General features: G+C 36.8%; 1 protein-coding gene and 1 long non-coding RNA gene across 2 annotated transcripts; both read left to right on the forward strand.

The window, feature by feature from the left end:
* Nucleotides 1–13,610: 13,610 nt before the first annotated feature.
* LOC145806181 (uncharacterized) lies at nt 13,611–14,417 on the forward strand. Its single transcript, XR_014348926.1, has 3 exons — nt 13,611–13,984; nt 14,086–14,166; nt 14,279–14,417. It is a non-coding gene; the product is annotated as an uncharacterized LOC145806181 (long non-coding RNA).
* Nucleotides 14,418–16,423: 2,006 nt separating this feature from the next.
* LOC114310816 (uncharacterized) lies at nt 16,424–20,717 on the forward strand. The gene is made up of 4 exons (XM_082902373.1): nt 16,424–16,516; nt 17,200–17,306; nt 19,182–19,416; nt 20,090–20,717. Exons 2-4 carry the CDS (start codon nt 17,266–17,268, stop codon nt 20,513–20,515), a joined length of 702 nt encoding a protein of 233 aa, XP_082758499.1. The 5' UTR covers nt 16,424–16,516; nt 17,200–17,265; the 3' UTR covers nt 20,516–20,717.
* Nucleotides 20,718–22,125: the final 1,408 nt, after the last annotated feature.

A 22,125-nucleotide genomic window follows, 5' to 3' on the forward strand; every position in this document is an offset into this window, starting at 1 on the left:
GTCTAACCCACGCTCCTAGCTCCGATCTGGTGGCTGAGCACCTACATATATATATAAACAGTGAGCTAAAGCCCAGTGAATAACATAAAGCGTAAAGGGGTTTAGGATGAATGTCCTTACAGTAATGAAAACAGTTCAATTCAATCAGTATTTCAGTTGTTCAGTACAGTAAACAGTCATATGTGGTACATCCATTAGCATAACAGTAACAGTAGGTCTTAAAAGACCGAACAGTAATGATGGCCATCAGTCAGTAAACAGTAGTGGTTCCACGAGGGAACCGACAGAGAATTCTGTCGCAGTAACAGTAACAGTAAGTACTAAGGATGCCACAGTACAGTTCAGAAATAAAGGACATACATTCATTCAGTAAATAATACCAGTTCAGTAAGCGGTTCAGTTCAGTATTCAAAAGATATCAGTTGAACATATCTTTACACAATTGTTACTCACAGAGTTCTGGGCTACAGTATGCTAGAGCGCGTCTCCCCAGTTGCCAACCCTACACAGTTAACAGGTTGAACACACTAAGCTACACAGTTGGGAAATCTCGTAACTTAATCCCTAATGCCTCGGTGTGTTCTACATCTATATCCTCAACAAGATGCCTTAAACTAGGCCTAAGAATGCCTAGAACGGGATGAGGATGCAAAGATGCACATTTAAAAGCATTTTCAGAAAAACAGAGTCCCGCTCGAGCGCACGTTTCCCCGCTCGAGCGGTCATGCAACAAAGGTACACGCTCGAGCGTAAACTTTCCCGCTCGAGCGTACTGTAAAAGTACTGGATGAGTGAAATCTCCGCTCGATGCCCGCTCGAGCGTGAGACCTGACTCCGCTCGAGCGCCCAATACTCCGCTCGAGCGGACTGTAAAACAGTGCAAGATGCTGGAAGCTCGATTTTTCCGCTCGAGCGTCACTTCCCCCGCTCGAGCGGATGACTGAAATCTGGAAATCCCAGATTCGAGCTCCAGGTCCAAAACCAAGCTCAAAAGCATCAAAACCAATCCTCTTGGGCCCATTTTCTGGAAAACATTTAAAAACACATAGGATATCATGTTTCAAAGCGCAATTTGAGAAATCAAAGCCCAAGGGTGAGTCAATTAAAACCATAATCAAACCCATTTTCAAGAACAACATTCAAACATGCATGGATGAGTTTTAAACCAAATTAAAGCTCTAAAGCTTGCTCAAATGAGCTCATTTCTTTTCAAAACCAGATGAAAACATGGTCTGTAACAACAATATGAGCATGCATGTACTAATGTCCATGTAATCAAACCTCAAAATGCAACAATACTAACATGCATGCAAGAGATGAGCTTCAATCTGCCATTAATGAACCAAATCATGACTTAGCTCTACAAATTAACATGAACCATGCATGAATCAACTTAAAGACAAAATCAAAAGATGAAATTCATACCTAGGTTCCTCGAATGCAAGTCTAGAGGTTCAATATAGCAATCTACACTTCAATTCCAAGCAATTCAAGCCAAATCAACAAGAACAATTCTCTCTCTCTCTAACTCTCCTCTCAAGGTCGGCTAAGCTCAGGAGAAATGGCTGATGGAAATGTGTTTTGATACAAGGTGTGATGAGGCTCAAACATGTATGTTGAGTGGGCCACTAAGGGTGGCAATATGGTAAATAAAACAAACTCTTTAATTAGCTTATTTTATCTAATTTAATCATACCTAATTAGTTTTCAGATAAATATACCATAAAATCACATTAATTATGTGGATCATAAAACATCAATCAATTTCTAATTCGGCCGCCGATATGGCCTTCAATTAGCAGTTTAAACATATAAGCATGAACAGATAATCATACGGTCAAACAGATAAAATGCAATTTAACTAACATATACTCAATCAATTCGGTTTCCAATTCCAATCAGTCAGTTCAGTACTTTAATCAGTCCAATTATCAGTCATAATCAATTCAGTTTAACGGTAATCGGTGTTTATCGGTAATCAATCAGTCAGTGATCGGTAAACAGTATGAGGGTTGTTACAGTCTCCCCTCCTTATAAAGAGTTTAGTCCTCTAAACTCGAGTTACCTTCATTCTGGAAGAAAACAGGGTTCAGTGGAAACAGTTCAGGATATCGTTTGGCCATGTCATCTTCCCTTTCCCAAGTGGCATACACGCCACCGTGGTTTTGCCAGTCAACTTTCACTAACGGGATCTCTTTGTTCCTGAGTTTCTTGATCCGTCGGTTTACAATCTGTATAGGCCGTTCCTCATAAGTGTAGTCATCACTCAGCACTACATGAGTAGGCTCTATTATATGGAAGGGATCCCGGAGATAATCTCTTAACATCGAAATGTGAAAGACGTTATGCATGTGCTCCATTTCAGGAGGAAGCGCAACTTGATACGCCATCGGATTGATTTTCTCAATGATCTCATATGGTCCGACGTATCTCGGTGCTAACTTGCCTTTGACTCCAAAACGAGTCTGGCCTTTCATTGGTGTCACTTTCACAAAAACGTGATCACCCACTTCATGCTCTCTGTCCCGTCTTCTGACATCTGCATAACTTTTATGTCTACTCTGTGCAGTTTTCAGTCTTTGCTGTATCAGTTTCACTTTTTCAGTTGTTTCATACACAATCTCGGGCCCAAGCAAAGGCCCATCTCCGACTTCTGCCCAGCAAATCGGAGATCTACATTTTCTGCCATACAATGCCTCGAAAGGCGCCATACCAATACTCGAATGGTAGCTATTGTTGTAGGCGAATTCAACTAATGGCAGATGACTTTCCCAGTCTCCCTGAAAATCAAGGACACACATTCTCAGTAAATCCTCCAGAGTTTGGATGGTCCTTTCTGATTGGCCATCTGTCTGAGGATGATAGGCACTACTCAGTCTCAGTTCAGTACCCAGTGCAGTTTGTAGGCTTTGCCAAAACCTCGATGTAAACTTCGAATCCCTGTCAGAAACAATAGACACAGGCACTCCATGCAGTCTCACAATTTCATTAATATAAATCACGGCCAATCTATCCGCATTATAAATTGTCTTGACAGGTAAGAAGTGAGCAGATTTAGTCAGTCTATCAACAATAACCCAAATTGAATCCATACCTTTTCTGGAGCGAGGTAATCCAACGATAAAATCCATCGTGATATGCTCCCATTTCCACTCTGGTATGGGTAGGGGTTGCAATAGTCCGGCAGGTCGTTGATGTTCAGCTTTGACCTGTTGGCAATGAAGACATTTGGATACAAAATCAGCAATTTCTTTCTTCATTCCCGGCCACCAGAAATTCTGTTTCAGATCTTGGTACATTTTCGTATTCCCCGGATGGATAGACAATTTCGAATTGTGGCCTTCTTGCAGAACTCTTCTTTTCAGTTCAGTATCATTTGGTACACACAGTCTTTCTTGAAATTTCAGTACATTATTCTCAAATTTGAATCCCGGTCTCGGTTTAGATTCTCTTTCTTCGATGATCTTCTTCAAGAAGTCATCCAGTTGCTGTTTCTCTTTAATTTCTTCAATCAGTGCCGGTTGAGCAGAAATAGCAGCTAAGGTTCCACCTTGTTCTCGTAAAACAATTTCAATTTCAGATTTTTCAAGGTCACAAAGCAACTCTTTCTGTCCTGTAAGCAAACAGGCTAAGTTTCCAATCGATTTCCGGCTCAATGCATCGGCAACGGTATTGGCTTTTCCCGGATGGTACAATATCTGTAGGTCATAGTCTTTAATCAGTTCCAGCCATCTCCGCTGTCTCATGTTCAGTTCTTTCTGTGTGAAGAAATACTTTAAACTCTTGTGGTCGGTGTATACTTCACATGTCACCCCGTACAGATAGTGACGCCAGATTTTCAGTGCAAATACTACTGCAGCAAGTTCCAGATCATGGGTCGGGTAGTTCTTTTCATGCGGCCTCAGTTGACGGGAAGCATAGGCAATTACTCTCCCATTCTGCATTAAAACACATCCCAAACCCTTATGAGAAGCATCACTAAATACAGTATAACCATCCGTACCTGAAGGTAAGGTAAGAATCGGTGCAGTCACTAATCGAGTTTTCAACTCCTGAAAAGCAGATTCTCTTTGGTCAGTCCAGTCAAATGATGTCCCCTTCTGAGTTAACTGAGTCAGTGGTAGAGCAATTTTGGAGAAATCTTTGACAAATCTTCTGTAATATCCAGCCAATCCCAAAAAGCTTCGGACTTCAGTCACATTTGTTGGTCTAGGCCAGTTCACTACAGCTTCAATTTTCTGCGGATCAACAGAAATTCCATCTCTGCTAACAACATGCCCCAAAAACATAACATGGTCAAGCCAAAATTCACATTTAGACAGTTTAGCATACAGTTTCTGTTCTCTTAAGGTTTGTAGGGCAAGTCTCAGATGATGTTCATGCTGTCCTATACTTTTGGAGTAAATCAATATGTCATCAATAAATACAACAATAAAGTCATCAAGGTACGGTTTAAAAATTCTGTTCATGAGGTCCATAAAAGCAGCAGGGGCATTCGTGACTCCGAATGGCATAACCAAAAATTCATAGTGTCCATACCTTGTTCTAAAAGCAGTTTTATCAATGTCTTCCGGTTTAACCTTCAGTTGATGATACCCCGATCTGAGATCAATCTTAGAAAACACTTGTGCACCCTGTAACTGATCAAATAAGTCATCAATACGTGGCAAAGGGTATTTATTTTTCACAGTTACCTTGTTCAGTTCACGGTAGTCTATACACAACCTCAACGAGCCATCTTTCTTCTTGACAAACAAAACTGGTGCACCCCATGGTGAGGTACTGGGTCTGATGAACTTTTTGTCTAACAGTTCTTGCAGTTGCACTTTCAGTTCTTTCAGTTCAGTTGGGGCCATTCGGTAAGGGGCTTTAGAAACTGGTTGTGTTCCGGGAATCACATCAACGGTAAATTCAATCTCCCTGTCAGTCAAATCTCCTGGAAGATTATCTGGAAAAACATCTGGAAATTCTCTGACTATAGGAATGCAATTCACATCAGTTTTAACACTATCATTAGTAGACACAGTCAGTACAGAACACAGATATCCTTTACACCCCTTTCTAATTAATTTAACAGCCTTCACAGATGAAATCAGATACGGGGGAGGTACTACTCCAACCCCATTAAACACAAATTCAGGCAGACCAGGTGGACGGAAAACAACTTGCTTGGTCACACAGTCAATAGTGGCATGATATTTTGTTAACCAGTCCATTCCCAATATGACATCAAAATGATCAATGTTCAATGGCAGTAAATCAATAAACAGATGCATATCCGCAACAATAATTTCACATGCGGGGTACATATAAGCACATGTCATGGATCCCCCTACGGGTGATGATACGGCTAGCAGATAGTTCATAGGTTCTAAGGGTCTATTCAATTTCCGTGAGAAAGCATGCGATACATAAGAATGTGTAGACCCCGAATCAATCAGTACATATGCATTTTGAGTACAGATAGAGAGAATACCTGACACAACGGTCTCGGTATTCTGCACATCTCCCGGTACTAGTGCGAACACTCGGCCTTGCCTCATAGGCTCTTTTCCGGTAGCTTTAGGGTTCGGTTTTGGTGGAGCATTTGATGCTGCGCCGCTAGCTGCAGCTTTGCTATTGCCTTGAGGAGCAGAAGGGCAATCTTTAACCATGTGGCCCACCTTACCACACCTGTAACAGGCTCCAGATAATTTGTGACAAACCCCTTTGTGCCTGTTGCCACATACAGAGCAGGGTGGAATGAACCCACTCCCTTGGCTGGGGCTAGTCATTGATCCCGTGTTCTGTTTCTTATTGGCTGGGTTGTGCTTGCCTTTCTTGAATTTGAAACCCTGCCTTTTTCCATGCCATTCAGTTGTTGGTGTTTCAGATTGTTTCACTGCTGCAATGTTCGACTCGGCCATCAATGCCCGGTCGAGAACACCCACAAAGGTCGGTAATTTCAAAACATTTATCCGGTCAAGTATTGCCACATTAAGGCCACCTTCAAATTTCCTGGCCTTCTTATATTCAGTATCCACCATGTGCGGCGCATAACGGGCAAGTTCAGTAAATTTTGTTTCGTACTCTGCAACGGACATTGTGCCCTGCTTCAGCTGTTCGAATTCAGTCACTTTTCTATCCCTGACACACTGAGGGAAATACTTTTCAAAGAAGGACTCCTTGAACTGAGCCCAAGTCATAACAGTATTTGTATCGCGGATCAACATCCACTACCTTCTAGCTTCTTCTTGTAGGGTGAAGGTAGCTAGCAATACTTTATTCGCTTCCGAGCACGGAAACACTTCAAATAGTTTCTCTGTTTCCAGAACCCAAGCTTCAGCTTTTAACGGTTCAAGGCCTCCCTGAAAGGATGGCGGTTTCATTTTGCTGAACTTCTGGGTCAGAGCAATAATATCCCCATCATTCACATTAACATTAGGTTCCGGCTGTACCGGAGGAGGAGGAGGTGGGGGCGGTTGGTTCTGTTGTTGTTCAAGTCTAGCAGTTATCAGTTCTATCATTCTTTCCATTCTTTCCATTCTTGCCTCAGTAGATGAGGACTCAGGTTCATTTGCATTGTCCATTTCACTATAAGCAGTTATAACAGTTTTAAACATAAGCAGTCATTTGTTTCACAGTTTAACACATTAACAGATATTCAGTCATAACATAACCACACACTTATCATGCTCATGAGATGCCCTAATAACTTTTCTAGGACACCCTATAGCTCATTTGGACACGTGTGTGCGGTATAACTCGTGGTTAAGTATCGCTCTGATACCACTCTGTCACGACCCAAACCCGGCCCTATGGGTTTAGCACCGTAACCGGCCAGTAATCCGAGATTACCGAAGGCCTGCAGAACAGTAATACAGTAAAACAGAGTACAGGGCCTGGCGGAAGCCAATACAGTAAATAAATAGTGTCCATTGAGCTGTGACGGTCTGTATGCCAAAAAAATTTTTCATACATTTATACATAAACAGTACAGAACAGTATACACAATATTTACAATCATTCAGAGTAGGGACTCAACCCTAGATGACAGTACAGTGAACAGTCAGTCTATACAAAACAGTGAAACAGTACAGAAGGGGGAATTCTTAAAACACCCCTAAGCCTTAGCAGATAGGCTCGGAACCTCGCAGTGAGGCACAAAGGCTGGCTTGACAAAACTGGAGTCTAACCCACGCTCCTAGCTCCGATCTGGTGGCTGAGCACCTACATATATATATAAACAGTGAGCTAAAGCCCAGTGAATAACATAAAGCGTAAAGGGGTTTAGGATGAATGTCCTTACAGTAATGAAAACAGTTCAATTCAATCAGTATTTCAGTTGTTCAGTACAGTAAACAGTCATATGTGGTACATCCATTAGCATAACAGTAACAGTAGGTCTTAAAAGACCGAACAGTAATGATGGCCATCAGTCAGTAAACAGTAGTGGTTCCACGAGGGAACCGACAGAGAATTCTGTCGCAGTAACAGTAACAGTAAACAGTAAGTACTAAGGATGCCACAGTACAGTTCAGAAATAAAGGACATACATTCATTCAGTAAATAATACCAGTTCAGTAAGCGGTTCAGTTCAGTATTCAAAAGATATCAGTTGAACATATCTTTACACAATTGTTACTCACAGAGTTCTGGGCTACAGTATGCTAGAGCGCGTCTCCCCAGTTGCCAACCCTACACAGTTAACAGGTTGAACACACTAAGCTACACAGTTGGGAAATCTCATAACTTAATCCCTAATGCCTCGGTGTGTTCTACATCTATATCCTCAACAAGATGCCTTAAACTAGGCCTAAGAATGCCTAGAACGGGATGAGGATGCAAAGATGCACATTTAAAAGCATTTTCAGAAAAACAGAGTCCCGCTCGAGCGCACGTTTCCCCGCTCGAGCGGTCATGCAACAAAGGTACACGCTCGAGCGTAAACTTTCCCGCTCGAGCGTACTGTAAAAGTACTGGATGAGTGAAATCTCCGCTCGATGCCCGCTCGAGCGTGAGACCTGACTCCGCTCGAGCGCCCAATACTCCGCTCGAGCGGACTGTAAAACAGTGCAAGATGCTGGAAGCTCGATTTTTCCGCTCGAGCGTCACTTCCCCCGCTCGAGCGGATGACTGAAATCTGGAAATCCCAGATTCGAGCTCCAGGTCCAAAACCAAGCTCAAAAGCATCAAAACCAATCCTCTTGGGCCCATTTTCTGGAAAACATTTAAAAACACATAGGATATCATGTTTCAAAGCGCAATTTGAGAAATCAAAGCCCAAGGGTGAGTCAATTAAAACCATAATCAAACCCATTTTCAAGAACAACATTCAAACATGCATGGATGAGTTTTAAACCAAATTAAAGCTCTAAAGCTTGCTCAAATGAGCTCATTTCTTTTCAAAACCAGATGAAAACATGGTCTGTAACAACAATATGAGCATGCATGTACTAATGTCCATGTAATCAAACCTCAAAATGCAACAATACTAACATGCATGCAAGAGATGAGCTTCAATCTGCCATTAATGAACCAAATCATGACTTAGCTCTACAAATTAACATGAACCATGCATGAATCAACTTAAAGACAAAATCAAAAGATGAAATTCATACCTAGGTTCCTCGAATGCAAGTCTAGAGGTTCAATATAGCAATCTACACTTCAATTCCAAGCAATTCAAGCCAAATCAACAAGAACAATTCTCTCTCTCTCTAACTCTCCTCTCAAGGTCGGCTAAGCTCAGGAGAAATGGCTGATGGAAATGTGTTTTGATACAAGGTGTGATGAGGCTCAAACATGTATGTTGAGTGGGCCACTAAGGGTGGCAATATGGTAAATAAAACAAACTCTTTAATTAGCTTATTTTATCTAATTTAATCATACCTAATTAGTTTTCAGATAAATATACCATAAAATCACATTAATTATGTGGATCATAAAACATCAATCAATTTCTAATTCGGCCGCCGATATGGCCTTCAATTAGCAGTTTAAACATATAAGCATGAACAGATAATCATACGGTCAAACAGATAAAATGCAATTTAACTAACATATACTCAATCAATTCGGTTTCCAATTCCAATCAGTCAGTTCAGTACTTTAATCAGTCCAATTATCAGTCATAATCAATTCAGTTTAACGGTAATCGGTGTTTATCGGTAATCAATCAGTCAGTGATCGGTAAACAGTATGAGGGTTGTTACATTGAGTTTTGGTCAATTCAAATTATTTAAGTATGAAAATGTGCATTTTTATATTTCTTTAGCAAGTTACTTACGATTAAATTATACTAAATTTTTTTTTTTTTTGCAGGATGATGGGTCTTACTAACTTTTTATGCAAGGCTAACCCAGCATATTTTTATTTTTATTTTGTTTATTTCATACTCAATTTATATTTTATTGTGTACGGGCAAGAAACTAAAAGCTATTGTATCTCGAGAAACTACTCATTCGTCTCGGTGCGGATGAAACTACTTGTCTTATTCTGTAACAAGAATTAAATGTATTATTATTTGTGTCTGGTGGACATATGTGTGTTAAATCTTGTACTCATAGTAGTATACATGTATATTGATCCGTTTTGTCTTTTAGCAATTCGGGTGCGTTCTGTTTGAGCGCAACTGAGCTTCCTTTGCAGAATTAGTTAGGGCTACGGTGGTGACTTGAAATAACTATAGTTGTTGGACATGTGGTTTGGACTTCTTTTGTTTTCTTAAATTTAGGGTTGATACTAGTTTATGTATTTATTAATTTTTTTTTTATGACTTTAGTATTGAGATAATTTGGCATGATTTGTAACCGTACATTATTTAAGTTATTTTGACTATGTATTGTTACTTTAATGTTTGAGGTATTGGTTAGTTATAAAATTATGGTGGATGGTTTGGTTGGCGTTTAGTTTTTTTGTTTCGCCCCTAGAATTTGGATGATGAAATATTGATTGGGGTTTAGTCCTAATTTAATATTTAATTGTCCAAATTTTAGGATATGACAAGTATAGAGAGGAGAGAAGTGAAAAGGTGCCCAAAACACGTTTTTGGCATTAGTTTTGAGGAAAATAACTCGAAATTCGAGACAGACGCGTCGAAATCTACACGAGCGGTTTAAAGTTCGCAAATCCGCATGAGCGGATTATGATGCCTTCACGGCAGGATTGCTCCGAAGAAATCTCAGAATTTTGACAAAAAACCCGCTGGAGCAGAACCCAAATCCACATGAGCCGCTTTGCCTAGAAATTTCCTAGCACATTTTGTGTGATTCAGCTCGAGCAGTTGCCTAATCCACACGAGCGGTTTTGCCCAGAAAACCCAAAATTTGATTTCACATCTCAAAACAAGTTTCAATGCTCAAAACTCAAAATTTTTAACTCGGAAAAAGTAAGAGTAGAAAAGAAATCTCAACGACCCAAAACGATAAACAAAACGTCGAAAATAATGCACATTATCTTACTACGCAATACTGGTCAAGTTCAAGACTCGAGACATCACATAAATTAAACCAATAAGTAAAAGGGCAAAAACGTTTAATTTCGTACTCTGTTTTTTTTTTTTTCCCATCAGTTAGCAAAACAATTATCTACAACTCTACTATACAAAATTGATAATACTCTTAGTTTTAAAAATTAGAAAATAATTGATAATATTATCAGTTTTACTAAATAGGACTTATTAGTTCAAAAAATCTTAAATAGAACTTAAACTACCATAACATTTGTAAATATGACTTTTAAGTAATTAACTCTTTAAAAATCAAACCATACTGATTATTTAAAAAATTAAAACTAAACTATAAGATTTGATTTGATTTGATCCAATTTACAATTTTTGAGGATTTTTTTTGGGCTAGACTTTTTTCCAGTCTGTGATCAGAATGGAGGGTACTGTTGGGCCCGTGAGGGCTATCACGGGTCCCGTTTTAATAATCTGAACCGTTAACGTGTAGAACTCGTCGAGTACTATATACTTGTAAAAAATCACGTTGATCGGACATCGACAGCTGTCTCATCATATTAGATTTTTGTCAACCATTTATTTTTCATCGTCCATTTTTTTTTATACAAAACTGATTTGATCACGTAGCTATCGATATCCGACCAACATGATTTTTTACAGACATATATTACTCGACGAGTTTCACATATTATATGGTTCAGATTATCAAAACGAGACCTATAATAAATTTTTATGGATCTAACAGTATTTTTCAATCGGATCATAAATGGATGAAAGTCTTTTTCTTCTCTTTTTTTTTTTTTTTTTTTCAATCAGTCCTAGCTATTGAAAAGTGGAAGTACCGGGGTAGGATGGTAATACTTCCATCATTGAAAAGGTCAGTATTTGTTACGATAGCGATAGCATTACGGCTTTGCTTAGGAAGTGGATTAATTTTTTAATTTTTGATTTTTTTTCATTATTTAAGTTCGGGATTAAAAAATCTGGTCTCAAATAAATCTTTTGAATTTTTTTAACTTTTTGATAAGGTGTTCACATGTGAAATTATTCAACCGCCCTTGAAGTGAAAATAGCAAACTGCTGGGCGGCTACATCACGTCAGCGTATTGTTTATCTTTTTTATTTTTTATTATTTTCAATTTGCTTTTTTTTTTTTTGGGATTGGAAAAGGCTTTTTTATGTTTTGTTTTTTTGAACATGACGTGGAAAATGTGAATTTGGGTGTTATGTTTATATATATATATATATATATTAATTTGCTTTTTTATTTCAAAAAAGGCTTTTTCATGTTTTTTTTTTTTTAAATGACATAGTAACTGTTAATTTTGGTTTCATTTTATTAACCTTTTTTTGTTTAATTTGATTTTTTTTTCCGCAAAGGTTTTTTCATGTTTTTTAATTTTAAATAATGTTTACAATGCTAATTTTAGTTTCATTTTAATGTGTGTTTTTTTTAATTTGTTTTTTTGTTGGAAAAGGCTTTGTTATGTTTTTTTTTTTTTGTGTGTGTGCAAATGATGTGAAAAATTATAATTTCGGGTTTTTTTTGTTTTTTTTTAATTTGTTTTTTGTTTTTGAAAAAAGGATTTTTTTATGTTTTTTTCAAATGTCGTGGAAAATGTTAATTTTGGTTTTATTTTATCGACTTTTTTTATTTTTTATTGTTTTGGGAAATGCTTTTTCATGTTTTTTTATTTTAAATGACGTAGAAAATGTTAATTTCGGTTTTATTTTATTGTCTTTTTTTTTTTGTTTAACTTTTTTTTTTTTTTTGGAAACACTTTTTCATGTTTTCTATTTTAAATGACGTGGAAAATAGTAATTTTGATTTTATTTTTATGCCTTTACTTTTTTTTATTTGTTTCCTTTTTTGGAAAAGGATTTTTTATGTTTTTATTTTAAGGTGACGTTGGAAAATGATTTGGCTATTTTGTCCGCTAGTGGTATGAATTGGTGCTTCTGTAAAAGTCAAACAGATTTGCCTAGGGTAGTTTGGTAAATTCACCAAACGCTGAGTTGTTTGTGGGCACGTGATGGTGTTTTGTCTGCTAGTGGCTACTTCAACCAATTTTGGACGGATGTGGCTATTTTAGCCCCCAACTACATTGCCAAACAGAGCTAAAAGACTTTCATGTTTTGGTTGATCTGTTGGTTAGTATATTTGCTAGTGAATGTAATTTTTTTTTTCTTCTAATCATTAATTATAAATATGAATAAAATTACATCAAATTTAATAATTACAGTTCAACAATGTATAATTAGAAGCCATCAACCAGCACCTACGAAGCCAAGAATCATCCAAAAAAAAAAAAAAAAAAAACTGAACTTTAAAAAATAAATAAATAACTACATATAGCCCGCTAATGAGAAACAAATAATCAATATTTGTAGTTGACAAAATTGACTGACCACCCAAATTGAAAAATACAATAAGGTGAGAGAAAATGCAAAAGCACGCTTACCCGGACTTTTTAATTAATTGCAAAATTGGTACATTGACAAAAATGGTCGAGACTACATTATCCACCTTTATTTTTATTGTTTTGTGGTTATTTCTTCAAATTCAAGTTTCATGATGGGCTTAATTAATGCAAGGTGGGTATTGGATGATTCATCTATTAGAATCCATACGTGAGACTACCTAACATATGTTCCTGTTCACACATACAAAACTTCATGCATGCCAACAATCGCCTTCGACAATCTACAAAGCGAGCAAAGATAACTTTTAAAACTAAAAAATTCACTTTATCACTACAAGAATTTACATATTTGTCGACCACTTTTGCCGATCAAAAAAATTTTTGTCGCAAAAAAATAACATTTGCCGACCAAAAAATATTTTGTAGCTAAACGTTGATACTATTACCGACTAAAGTAATTTTGTTGCAAAAAGGTGATTTTTCGCGACCAATTTAAAATATTAGTCGCTAAAAATGATGTCAGGAGGTGAAAAATTGGGCGGGAACAGTAAAATCTTTTAGCGACTAACACAATTTAGTCGCAGATATCAAAACGACGTCGTTTTGATATCTAAATGCACTGGTAGCCAATGGCCGACCAAATTTTAGTCGTTATATGTTAAGATTCTGCGACAAAAAACAAATTTAGTCGCTAAAGGTGAAATGTTTTTTTATTGGGATATATTTCACCGCCCCCTCTGTTTACAACCATTTGTTCAAACCTCTCACACAGATTCTCCTTCATCACCAAGCCTCACCTCACCGCAGACCACCACCACCGGCACAGATCGCCACGGCCACCGCCGCAGATCCCCACTGCCGTCGATGATCCTCCTCCGTCCTCCGCTGGTGCCTCTCTCTCTCTCTCTCTCTCTCTTCTAAACACCCACCGCCGTCGATGATCCTCCTCCTTCTCCTCCTCCTCCACTGGTGCCTCTGCCGGATCCGAGAAGATCATCGAAATCTAAATCAGATTTGAATCCTAGGCCGAGATCTAACCATCGTGAGCGATCCATAGCGACGCAATGGCTTCCAAATCCTACGACAAGATCGCCGATATCACGACCTCATCCTCCAGGTACATACACTACCCATCCTTCTATTCTATTATTGATCTCTCTTCTTATCAAACCCTAATTTACTCTCTCTCTCTCTCTCTCTCTCTCTCTCTCGCTCTAGGTTTCAACGCAGGGGATTACATTCCAGGACGAATGGCCCTACTCGATTCATCTTCTAGGCCACTATCTCCATCGACGACATGTGAGTTGATTTTGTATGACCGTGTTGTTCAGTGTCATTAATTTGGGGTTTTAAGATGGTTTTAGGGTTTATGTATATATATATATATATATATATATGTTTTGTATTGCAGCAGAGAAGTCAACTGGGATTAACTACGGTTGCAAATCGATCCCAAAGAAGAAGCTCATCTGCAAATCAATCCCAAAGAAGAAGTTCATCAATCAAACTGGAATCCAGGTCTTTATTTTCTAAATTCGTTTCAGAAATTTATTTAAATTTGTGAAATTTGGGTTGATTTTTGCTTGACTGAAATTTGGGTTTGATTTGTTCTAAATTGATTCTGAAATTTGGGGATTTTGTGATTTGTTCTTGAAACCTGCCTGTTGAAGCTCTTGGGAAATTTAGGTTTGTGAAATTTGGGAAATTTGGGTTTGGGTTTGGGTTTGGGTTTGGGAAATTTGGGAAATTTGTGAAAGGGAGAGGAGGACAAAATGTGAATTTCACTGCTGATGGAGATGCAGAGGGGAAGAAAATTAGCAGTAGAAGCAAAGGTGAAAGCTTTTCGGTCTCCAAGATCTGGTTGTGGTCTAAGAAGGGCAAATTCACAAGTTCTTCAGATACCCACATGCTTAATTCTTCTGTCAATGTTGGTTTGCCTCCATGGACTGATAGAACTCAACAAGCTTGTAATGGACTGATAGCTTAAGCTACACGAAGGTATTTTCATTTTGCTTTGTATTTTATTCATTAATTTTATGGATCCATTTTGTTAAAGGTTTCTTTAGCTTTAGCTTTTGCTTTTTTGGCCTTGATTTTAGGTTTCTTTTCTTTTCTCTCAAATACAAATTTGTGGGGATGATTACACTTTATGGCAGATGGCAATCTACTTTAGCTTTTTCATTTGAATTCCATACACTTGTCAGTTTGATAAATGCTCTTTAGCTCTTTCCTTTTGCTTCCAAGCTTTTGTTGATAATTATGCTCTTTTATAATTTTTAAATTCATAATTTGTTCATACTATAGAGCCATAAACTGGATACAGGTGCAACCTCCAAAAAGTGAAAGATTCATTAAACACAGTAATCTAATAACTAAATTATTTCGTTGCCTCAAAAGTTGAGATTGATATCTTTATGTAATTTTGTGTAATTAAAAAGTACAATAAGATTTGAGGTGGTTGGGGTTGAGGTGATTGGTCTTCTCTATAATTTCTTTCATACTTCTAATGTGGACCCTCTTCTGGGATGGATGGATGAATGAATAATCATGACTCATGATCATGGTGGGATCTGTGAAAAGTGGTGTTAGGAACTCTTGTGATGATCTTTTCTTTCTGGTCTTGCTCTGCCTGGCTTATTTAGCAAAAACTGAGAAAGAATGAAGGTAAGACCTTTAACCATTGTATTTTTTTTAAGTTCAAAATTAAATAAAATAGTATACGAACAAACTTTATAGTAAAATGTGGTTAGTAATTACATTTTTTTTATACAATGTGTAATTGTCTAATCCTAAGTAAAAACTTTATTAGCAATAAAGATTTGAAAAAAAAAAATGTAATTGCTAATCATGCTTTACCATAATTAAATAATAAAGTTTTTCTATACACTATTTGTGTAATTTTTTGAATTGAAAGAACCCTACAATGGTTAAAGCCCCTAATAAGTCTAATTAGGTGAACAAAACTCTCCTGATTTCACCCAAGAAAGAGGATTGTGAACAAAATTATTTTTCAAACCATTGGCCATTGGGCTACCCCCTTCTTATTATTTTCTTTTCTTTTCTTTTTGGCCAAACACTTTGTGTGATGATGGGGTGGGGAGCATGATATGAAAAGTTAGCATGAATTATCAGTGGATTGTAGGGTCATGGAGTGTTCCCTCAGGGCCGAAGCTTATTTATGATGCCTTGCCCCCATATCTCCCCAAAATATATGTTGTCCCTCTCTAACAGTGTATTTGACAGCAACTGGTTGGAAAATTATCAGAATTCAGAACTGATTACTGTAAACCTTATGTATATATATCTTGGATCTTGGTAGCACATGAAAAAGAAAGAGAATCTATAGATATCAAGAAGCTTATTATTAAATTTAAAATAGTTTTTTGGCTATGTCGATCTTGTTTATTTAACATTTGTTTGGTTGCCGAGAAACAGAGCAAAGGGATAGTGATTGCATCTATTAGTGTTTTTTTACAAAAATGGAAAGCTCTCTGCTTTCATCTTCTCCTATCTTGATTTTATTTATTTGTTTATTTTATTTCAAAATACACTCTCACTAACCAAAAACAAGTTTTCTTTTTATTTCAAAAACGATGTCAGGAGATTCTGCCAAGCTACTGGATATGGGGGTACTGTTCAGCGTCGTGAGGTGAGACTCAATCTCATGATTTTCTGTCTAGAACTTTTTTTTTAATCCCTCATAGATGGTATTTGAAGTCCTTAGTATGTTTTAGAGTGTTGAAGAAAAGATTGCTCGCCATGCTCAAGACGGAGCACGTACCACCAGGTAGCAACTCTTCGTTGTCAATATTATCAATTAGTACAATGGTCAAAACCTTTTTCCATTTGTGATAAGAAGTAAAGCTTATAAGGTGGGATTATATGTTTTGCATTTTTGCAGAGATTGATTTGTTTATATATATATATATATATATATACGTATATATTTATGCTATTAATTAAAAGTTGCAAGAGAGGATAAGTTTGACAGAGACTAGAGCAGGAGAAAAAAGCTACAATTTATCTTTTGTTATTAAACGATATCAATGAAGTTTTACAACAACACTGATCAAGTTCTATAGTACAAAAGAACCGATACATTGATTAGATGAATTATGTATGCCAACTTCAGCAGAAAGTCAAACTTGTGAACATTATGATTCTATATAACATTGTAATTTGAAAGAACAAAAATAATGCTATTTTTCTCCCTTGAGGTGTTCCATGATTTTTGTTTAACTGTTTATGGTTATGACCCTGTGGAGTGCTGGAGAAACTTAATCTTAATTTGTTTGCTTACACCTTTATTTCTTCATTTTCACTTTAATGCAGGTTTGGGATACCAGGCAGCGTACTTGCTGCAACTCTTTTGATGTTCATGAAGAATACATTTCAGATATGACTTTGGCATCTGATTCCATAAGACTATTGGGAATAAGGTACTCAATCTATATATTTATTTATATTGGTGGGTACGCATGTTCAATGCATTCTCTAGTTATTAGCCATGTATACTTCTTCCATCTAAGGATATGAGGAAATAACTGATTATCACCAAGACCAATCTCTTGTCATCCATGACTTGAGATAAGATACTGCTTCTATGCAAATTACTAAGATATGGTTATGTGCACTTATTTTGGAATATCTATGAAGGATATGAGACTACAAATAAATTAGGCATAGCGGCGTTTCTTCATGCACTGGATGATAGCACTAGGAATGTTATGCTAGTGGGTGAGTAAGTCGCATATCCTACATGGTTCCCTTGCTCATGTCGTGTCATCTTCTGTCTTAGATGGATAATCTTCTTATATAGAAATGTCCGTATAATGTGAGGCAATTTTGAAGACTTTATTTTTTCGTCCTTTTGAACTATATGGTTTTTGCTACTATATACATATAGAAAAGTGTTGATTTGCAACATGCATGTCCAATTGTTTATCAGTCATATCATGTGGCTAATTTTGTGTGAGGACTGGCTCATGAACATTGTTAGGGGATATTGTTTGCAGATCCTTGCCAGCCATAATATTGCCCAGTTCCATGCATTTAGGGAAGTTGGCATTCTCTATTGATTTATTTCAGATTTGATGGTGAAATTTTAGGGTGTGGGGAATACTATATCCACAATTAAATTTCATCAGGATTGCTCTCATGTTAAAAATTAATAGAATTGTCTTATATTCTTTCATAGTATTTCTAATGCATGAATGACGAGGATCCTGAGATCCAGACTAATGCATACTATTATGTAAACTTTAGTGAGGTTATCAACAAACTAATATACAAGGAGAATCAAAATAGTCTATATTGTGGTGTAATATCTTATCTTTCTGGCTTTCTTAGTTGTATTCAGAAAAAGACAAAACTGTAACATATAGCAGTTTGAAACAAGAGAAATAAGTAGTGAAGAGGACTCACTTTGAATAGTAATTTCATAATATAATTTTTAAAGGGAAAGGAGTTTAATGTCTTTTATTTATTTATCAGAATTACAGAAAATTTAACCTGCAACTTCATTTCTGTTCTGTCAATGATCTTGTACAGATTCTCCACTGCAATGTTCCACTATGTGCCTTTTGATTATCTGTAAATATAATTTTTTTTCCCAAGAAAATGACACTGTCTTCAAACACCCCCACCCAAATCCCTTACTAATTAAAGAAAAAGCAAGTTACATTAACTAAATTTATTTTTTTATTTTTTTTTTGAAATGTCTTATTTCTTTTTCATGCTTGCTTGCATATATCGAACATGCTTTGTTTTTTAAGTTGTAATTTTATCATTTTGTTTCATATCCTTGTATGTGAATAGGTACGCTGGGTTATGTAATGAGCGAGGTAGAAGATGGAAAGCCATTCAGCCAAGTTGTCAAATCTGCTATATCTAAATAATTTATAATTTATGATGCTATATCTAAATAGTTACACTGAACCAGGTTTAATAATTTATGATGTTACCATTTTAATAAATCAGTTTAGCTGAATTCTAGGATTCTTCTTGGTATAGAAAAGCCATATCTAAATAATTAGTGATATGGGTCCAAATCGTTAATTATAAGGTCTTTTTTACCTTGACTGTTTGTCTATTCCTGTTATTCGTTTCCATTTTTTGTTGAAAAGAAAAAGGCAAGACAATGAAAACTGTGAGCTTAATTCAAAATTCCTATGGCATTTTATTTGTATTAGATTAATGAATTTATTTGTTTCTTAAACTTTTTGACATAAAGCACATAAACTTCTATATTGCCAGAGGATTTCTTTTTTAATCCTTTTCATTAGATTTGTAATGTCATGATTTAATTTTTGTAGGAGGTTCTCCCATGGTCATTTAGCACAATTGAAGTTTATTTTGCCTGAAGTGATTGAGATAAAGAAGGTACTTGTACATGATGAGCGAACTTGTTGTATGAAGCCTGATCTTCATGTTACTATGAATGTTGATGCTATTAAGAATGAGGGCATGCTGAAATTGGCTAGTGGGAATTCACACACGAGGAAGGTCTTTCAGGGTAGACTATTGGATTTCTTTAAAGCCCATCATGAGGTATACATATTTTTCTATGAAGTTTTAAGATTGATTTCGTGAACCTGTATGTAAGTGTGTAATTGGTTTGGTTCGGACAGTTTATAAAGAAAAATTGGCCCCATACTGAACATGTTGGTTTCCTATAAAATGGTAATGAAACTGACCATACTATACAAATAACTGAATCTTTTGGTTTTGTAGTGGGAGGTTTGGTGTGGTCGGTTTTGTTGGGTTGGCAATTCGAATCCTAATTTCTAAGATCAATTAACCCAAACAAAGAATAAATTTGACAGACCAAATTACACAGAAAGGTGCCAATTTCACAAATTAAAACCTAATTCTGTACATCATTCCCAAATTTTAGCATAATCAATTTTCACTACACTATTTAATTGTGTAGAATGCAAAACTCTAGTTCAGTTATCAGTATTAGTGTCATGGTGACAAGTTAGAGACGCGTCCTGCGACTTTTTGATGGTCTGAACCAGAAGTATGAATGATTGTCCCCAGTTAGGAAGTTGGCTTTGCGTTTTAAGAACAATTTGGTCTATATTCTATATCTGCATTTTGCCTCTGATGTACTTTTAAAGATATTATTGTCTATAATCATCTGCCTTTTGTTTTGCTTGCACTGTCATCCTGATTTTTTTTGGCATAGCTTGCGTAATTAACAATATCTCTTAGCATTCAGGGGGAAGTTCCAGAGGGAACGCTACCAGAGCCATTCAACCAGTCAAAGCTAGATCTGCATACAAGCACAATCAAGGCCTCCAGTTCATCCTTGATCGGTGAGGCATTAACTGATGCACTTGAAGAACCACAGCCAGCAGCAGCATCCCATCTATCTCAATCTTTCCAAAAATGCTTTTCAAAAGAAGTTTTACGCATTGAAGCAGTACATAGTAATCCAGAACAATCATTAGTGTCTGTTCAGCCTTCAGTTCCCCCTGTTTCAGAGCTGCAGGTTGACCACAGTTCCTATGATGAGCGAATTAGTGCATCTGCTGCCCCATTCATTAGTAAATTTTCCAATTCTGTTTCTTTATTAGGTGCCTTACATCACTACTGCTTTGATGGATGCGAAGCGTGGCACGGAAGGGCGCAAGGATCTTTTTGATTGGCTATCAAGGCAACTTAGTGGATTAAGCAATTTTCCTGATGCTGTAAATCTGAATTATGTATTGTTTCAATTTGTTATGCTCGATGGGTGTGACTTGTGAATGAAAACTTAGAATAGTTGTATTGTGTCGAATGTTAATGAATTATGTATTGTTTCGAATGTTAATGATTCAGTTAATTTGAATGATGCTTTAAAATTATAGCTTTATTATGGATTGAATGAATTATTAAGAATTACAGGTGTATTGTTTTCCTGTTTTGGCGACCAATTTATTAGTCGCGACAAATAAATTATTTTTTTTCGCAAAAAATGACAATTGTCGACCAAGAGTTTTGGTCGCAAAAAATACATCTATTACCGACCAAAACAGTTCTTGGTCGTGGAAACTTACTTTTACCGACCAAAAGTTTTGGTCGCGAAAAGTAACAAATGGCGACCAAAACCTTTTTTGGTCGTGGAATGTCACAATTGACGACCAAACTTTTTGGTCGCGGAATGTCATGATTGGCGACCAAAATTTTTTGGTCGCGGAATGTCACGATTGGCGACCAAAATTTTTGGTCGCGGAATGTCACAATTGGCGACCAAACTTTTTGGTCGGGAAAATATTAATTTTCGCGACCAAAGTGCTTTGGCGACAAAATAAATTAGTCGCGGTAATTAAATATTTAGCGACCAAAAATTTAGTCGCGAAATCCAACTTTTGCCGACCAACCACAATTTTGGTCGCGAATTACTTTTGCCGACCCTCAATTGGCGACCAAAGTAGCGACCAAAAAAATTGGTCGCGGATAACTTTTGCCGACCAAAAATTGACTTTTAGCGACCAATTTTTTTGTTGCCAAAAGTGTTAATTCTTGTAGTGTATGTTCTTTGATCATGTAATACACAAATTTCTTTATGCGAAGTCCTAAAATTGAAATTTAATGTCTTAAAACAAAGTGGGGTGCATATTTTTGGGTTGTCCACGGCCTAGGTGGTTAACCGAGGTACATGAGGGTGGTCCTGGATTGCCGAGGTGTGATGCAATCATACTAGAATTCGAGGTATTCGGATGAAGACTAAGAGTCCTGCATGATATCATGCTATCTGTTTGGATAAAGACGGACTCTTGAGAGAGTTTGTTCTTATTTAAATAGGAGGAGTCATAAATAAGTGATATCTTTGTAAGGGATAAGGTCTCATGAACAAATACTTTTGGGAGACGAGGGCACTGTTCATTATAAAAGGAACTCCATGGGTCTAAGGTATGTTTTATTTTGTGAGTTTTGTGATTGAGTTGTTAGTTTTGAGAGATAACTCGACTGATTTGATCGTCGAACTGCCCTTGAATGGATGAGTCACCGTAGTTTGCTGTCTTCTTGTGTACAAGTATTGGGCTTCTCTATCTTGTCACGTGCTCTTCGAATTTATTCCCTGAATCTCAAAAACGAGATTCGATTGATTGTGAAGTCAGATTTTAATACTCATGCAAAGATTTGACAATAAATCGATTAAATTCTATACTAATAGAGGAAGCAAATTTTATTTAGAGGAGGTTGGAAGAGTGAGTTGAAATAATTACCCTTCTTGGATAAGTTATTGACTTGTAATGGCTTACATACAAA

Source organism: Camellia sinensis, chromosome 13 (assembly GCF_055761805.1).
Source record: "Camellia sinensis isolate YWXY chromosome 13, ASM5576180v1, whole genome shotgun sequence".
Taxonomy (NCBI): domain Eukaryota; kingdom Viridiplantae; phylum Streptophyta; class Magnoliopsida; order Ericales; family Theaceae; genus Camellia; species Camellia sinensis.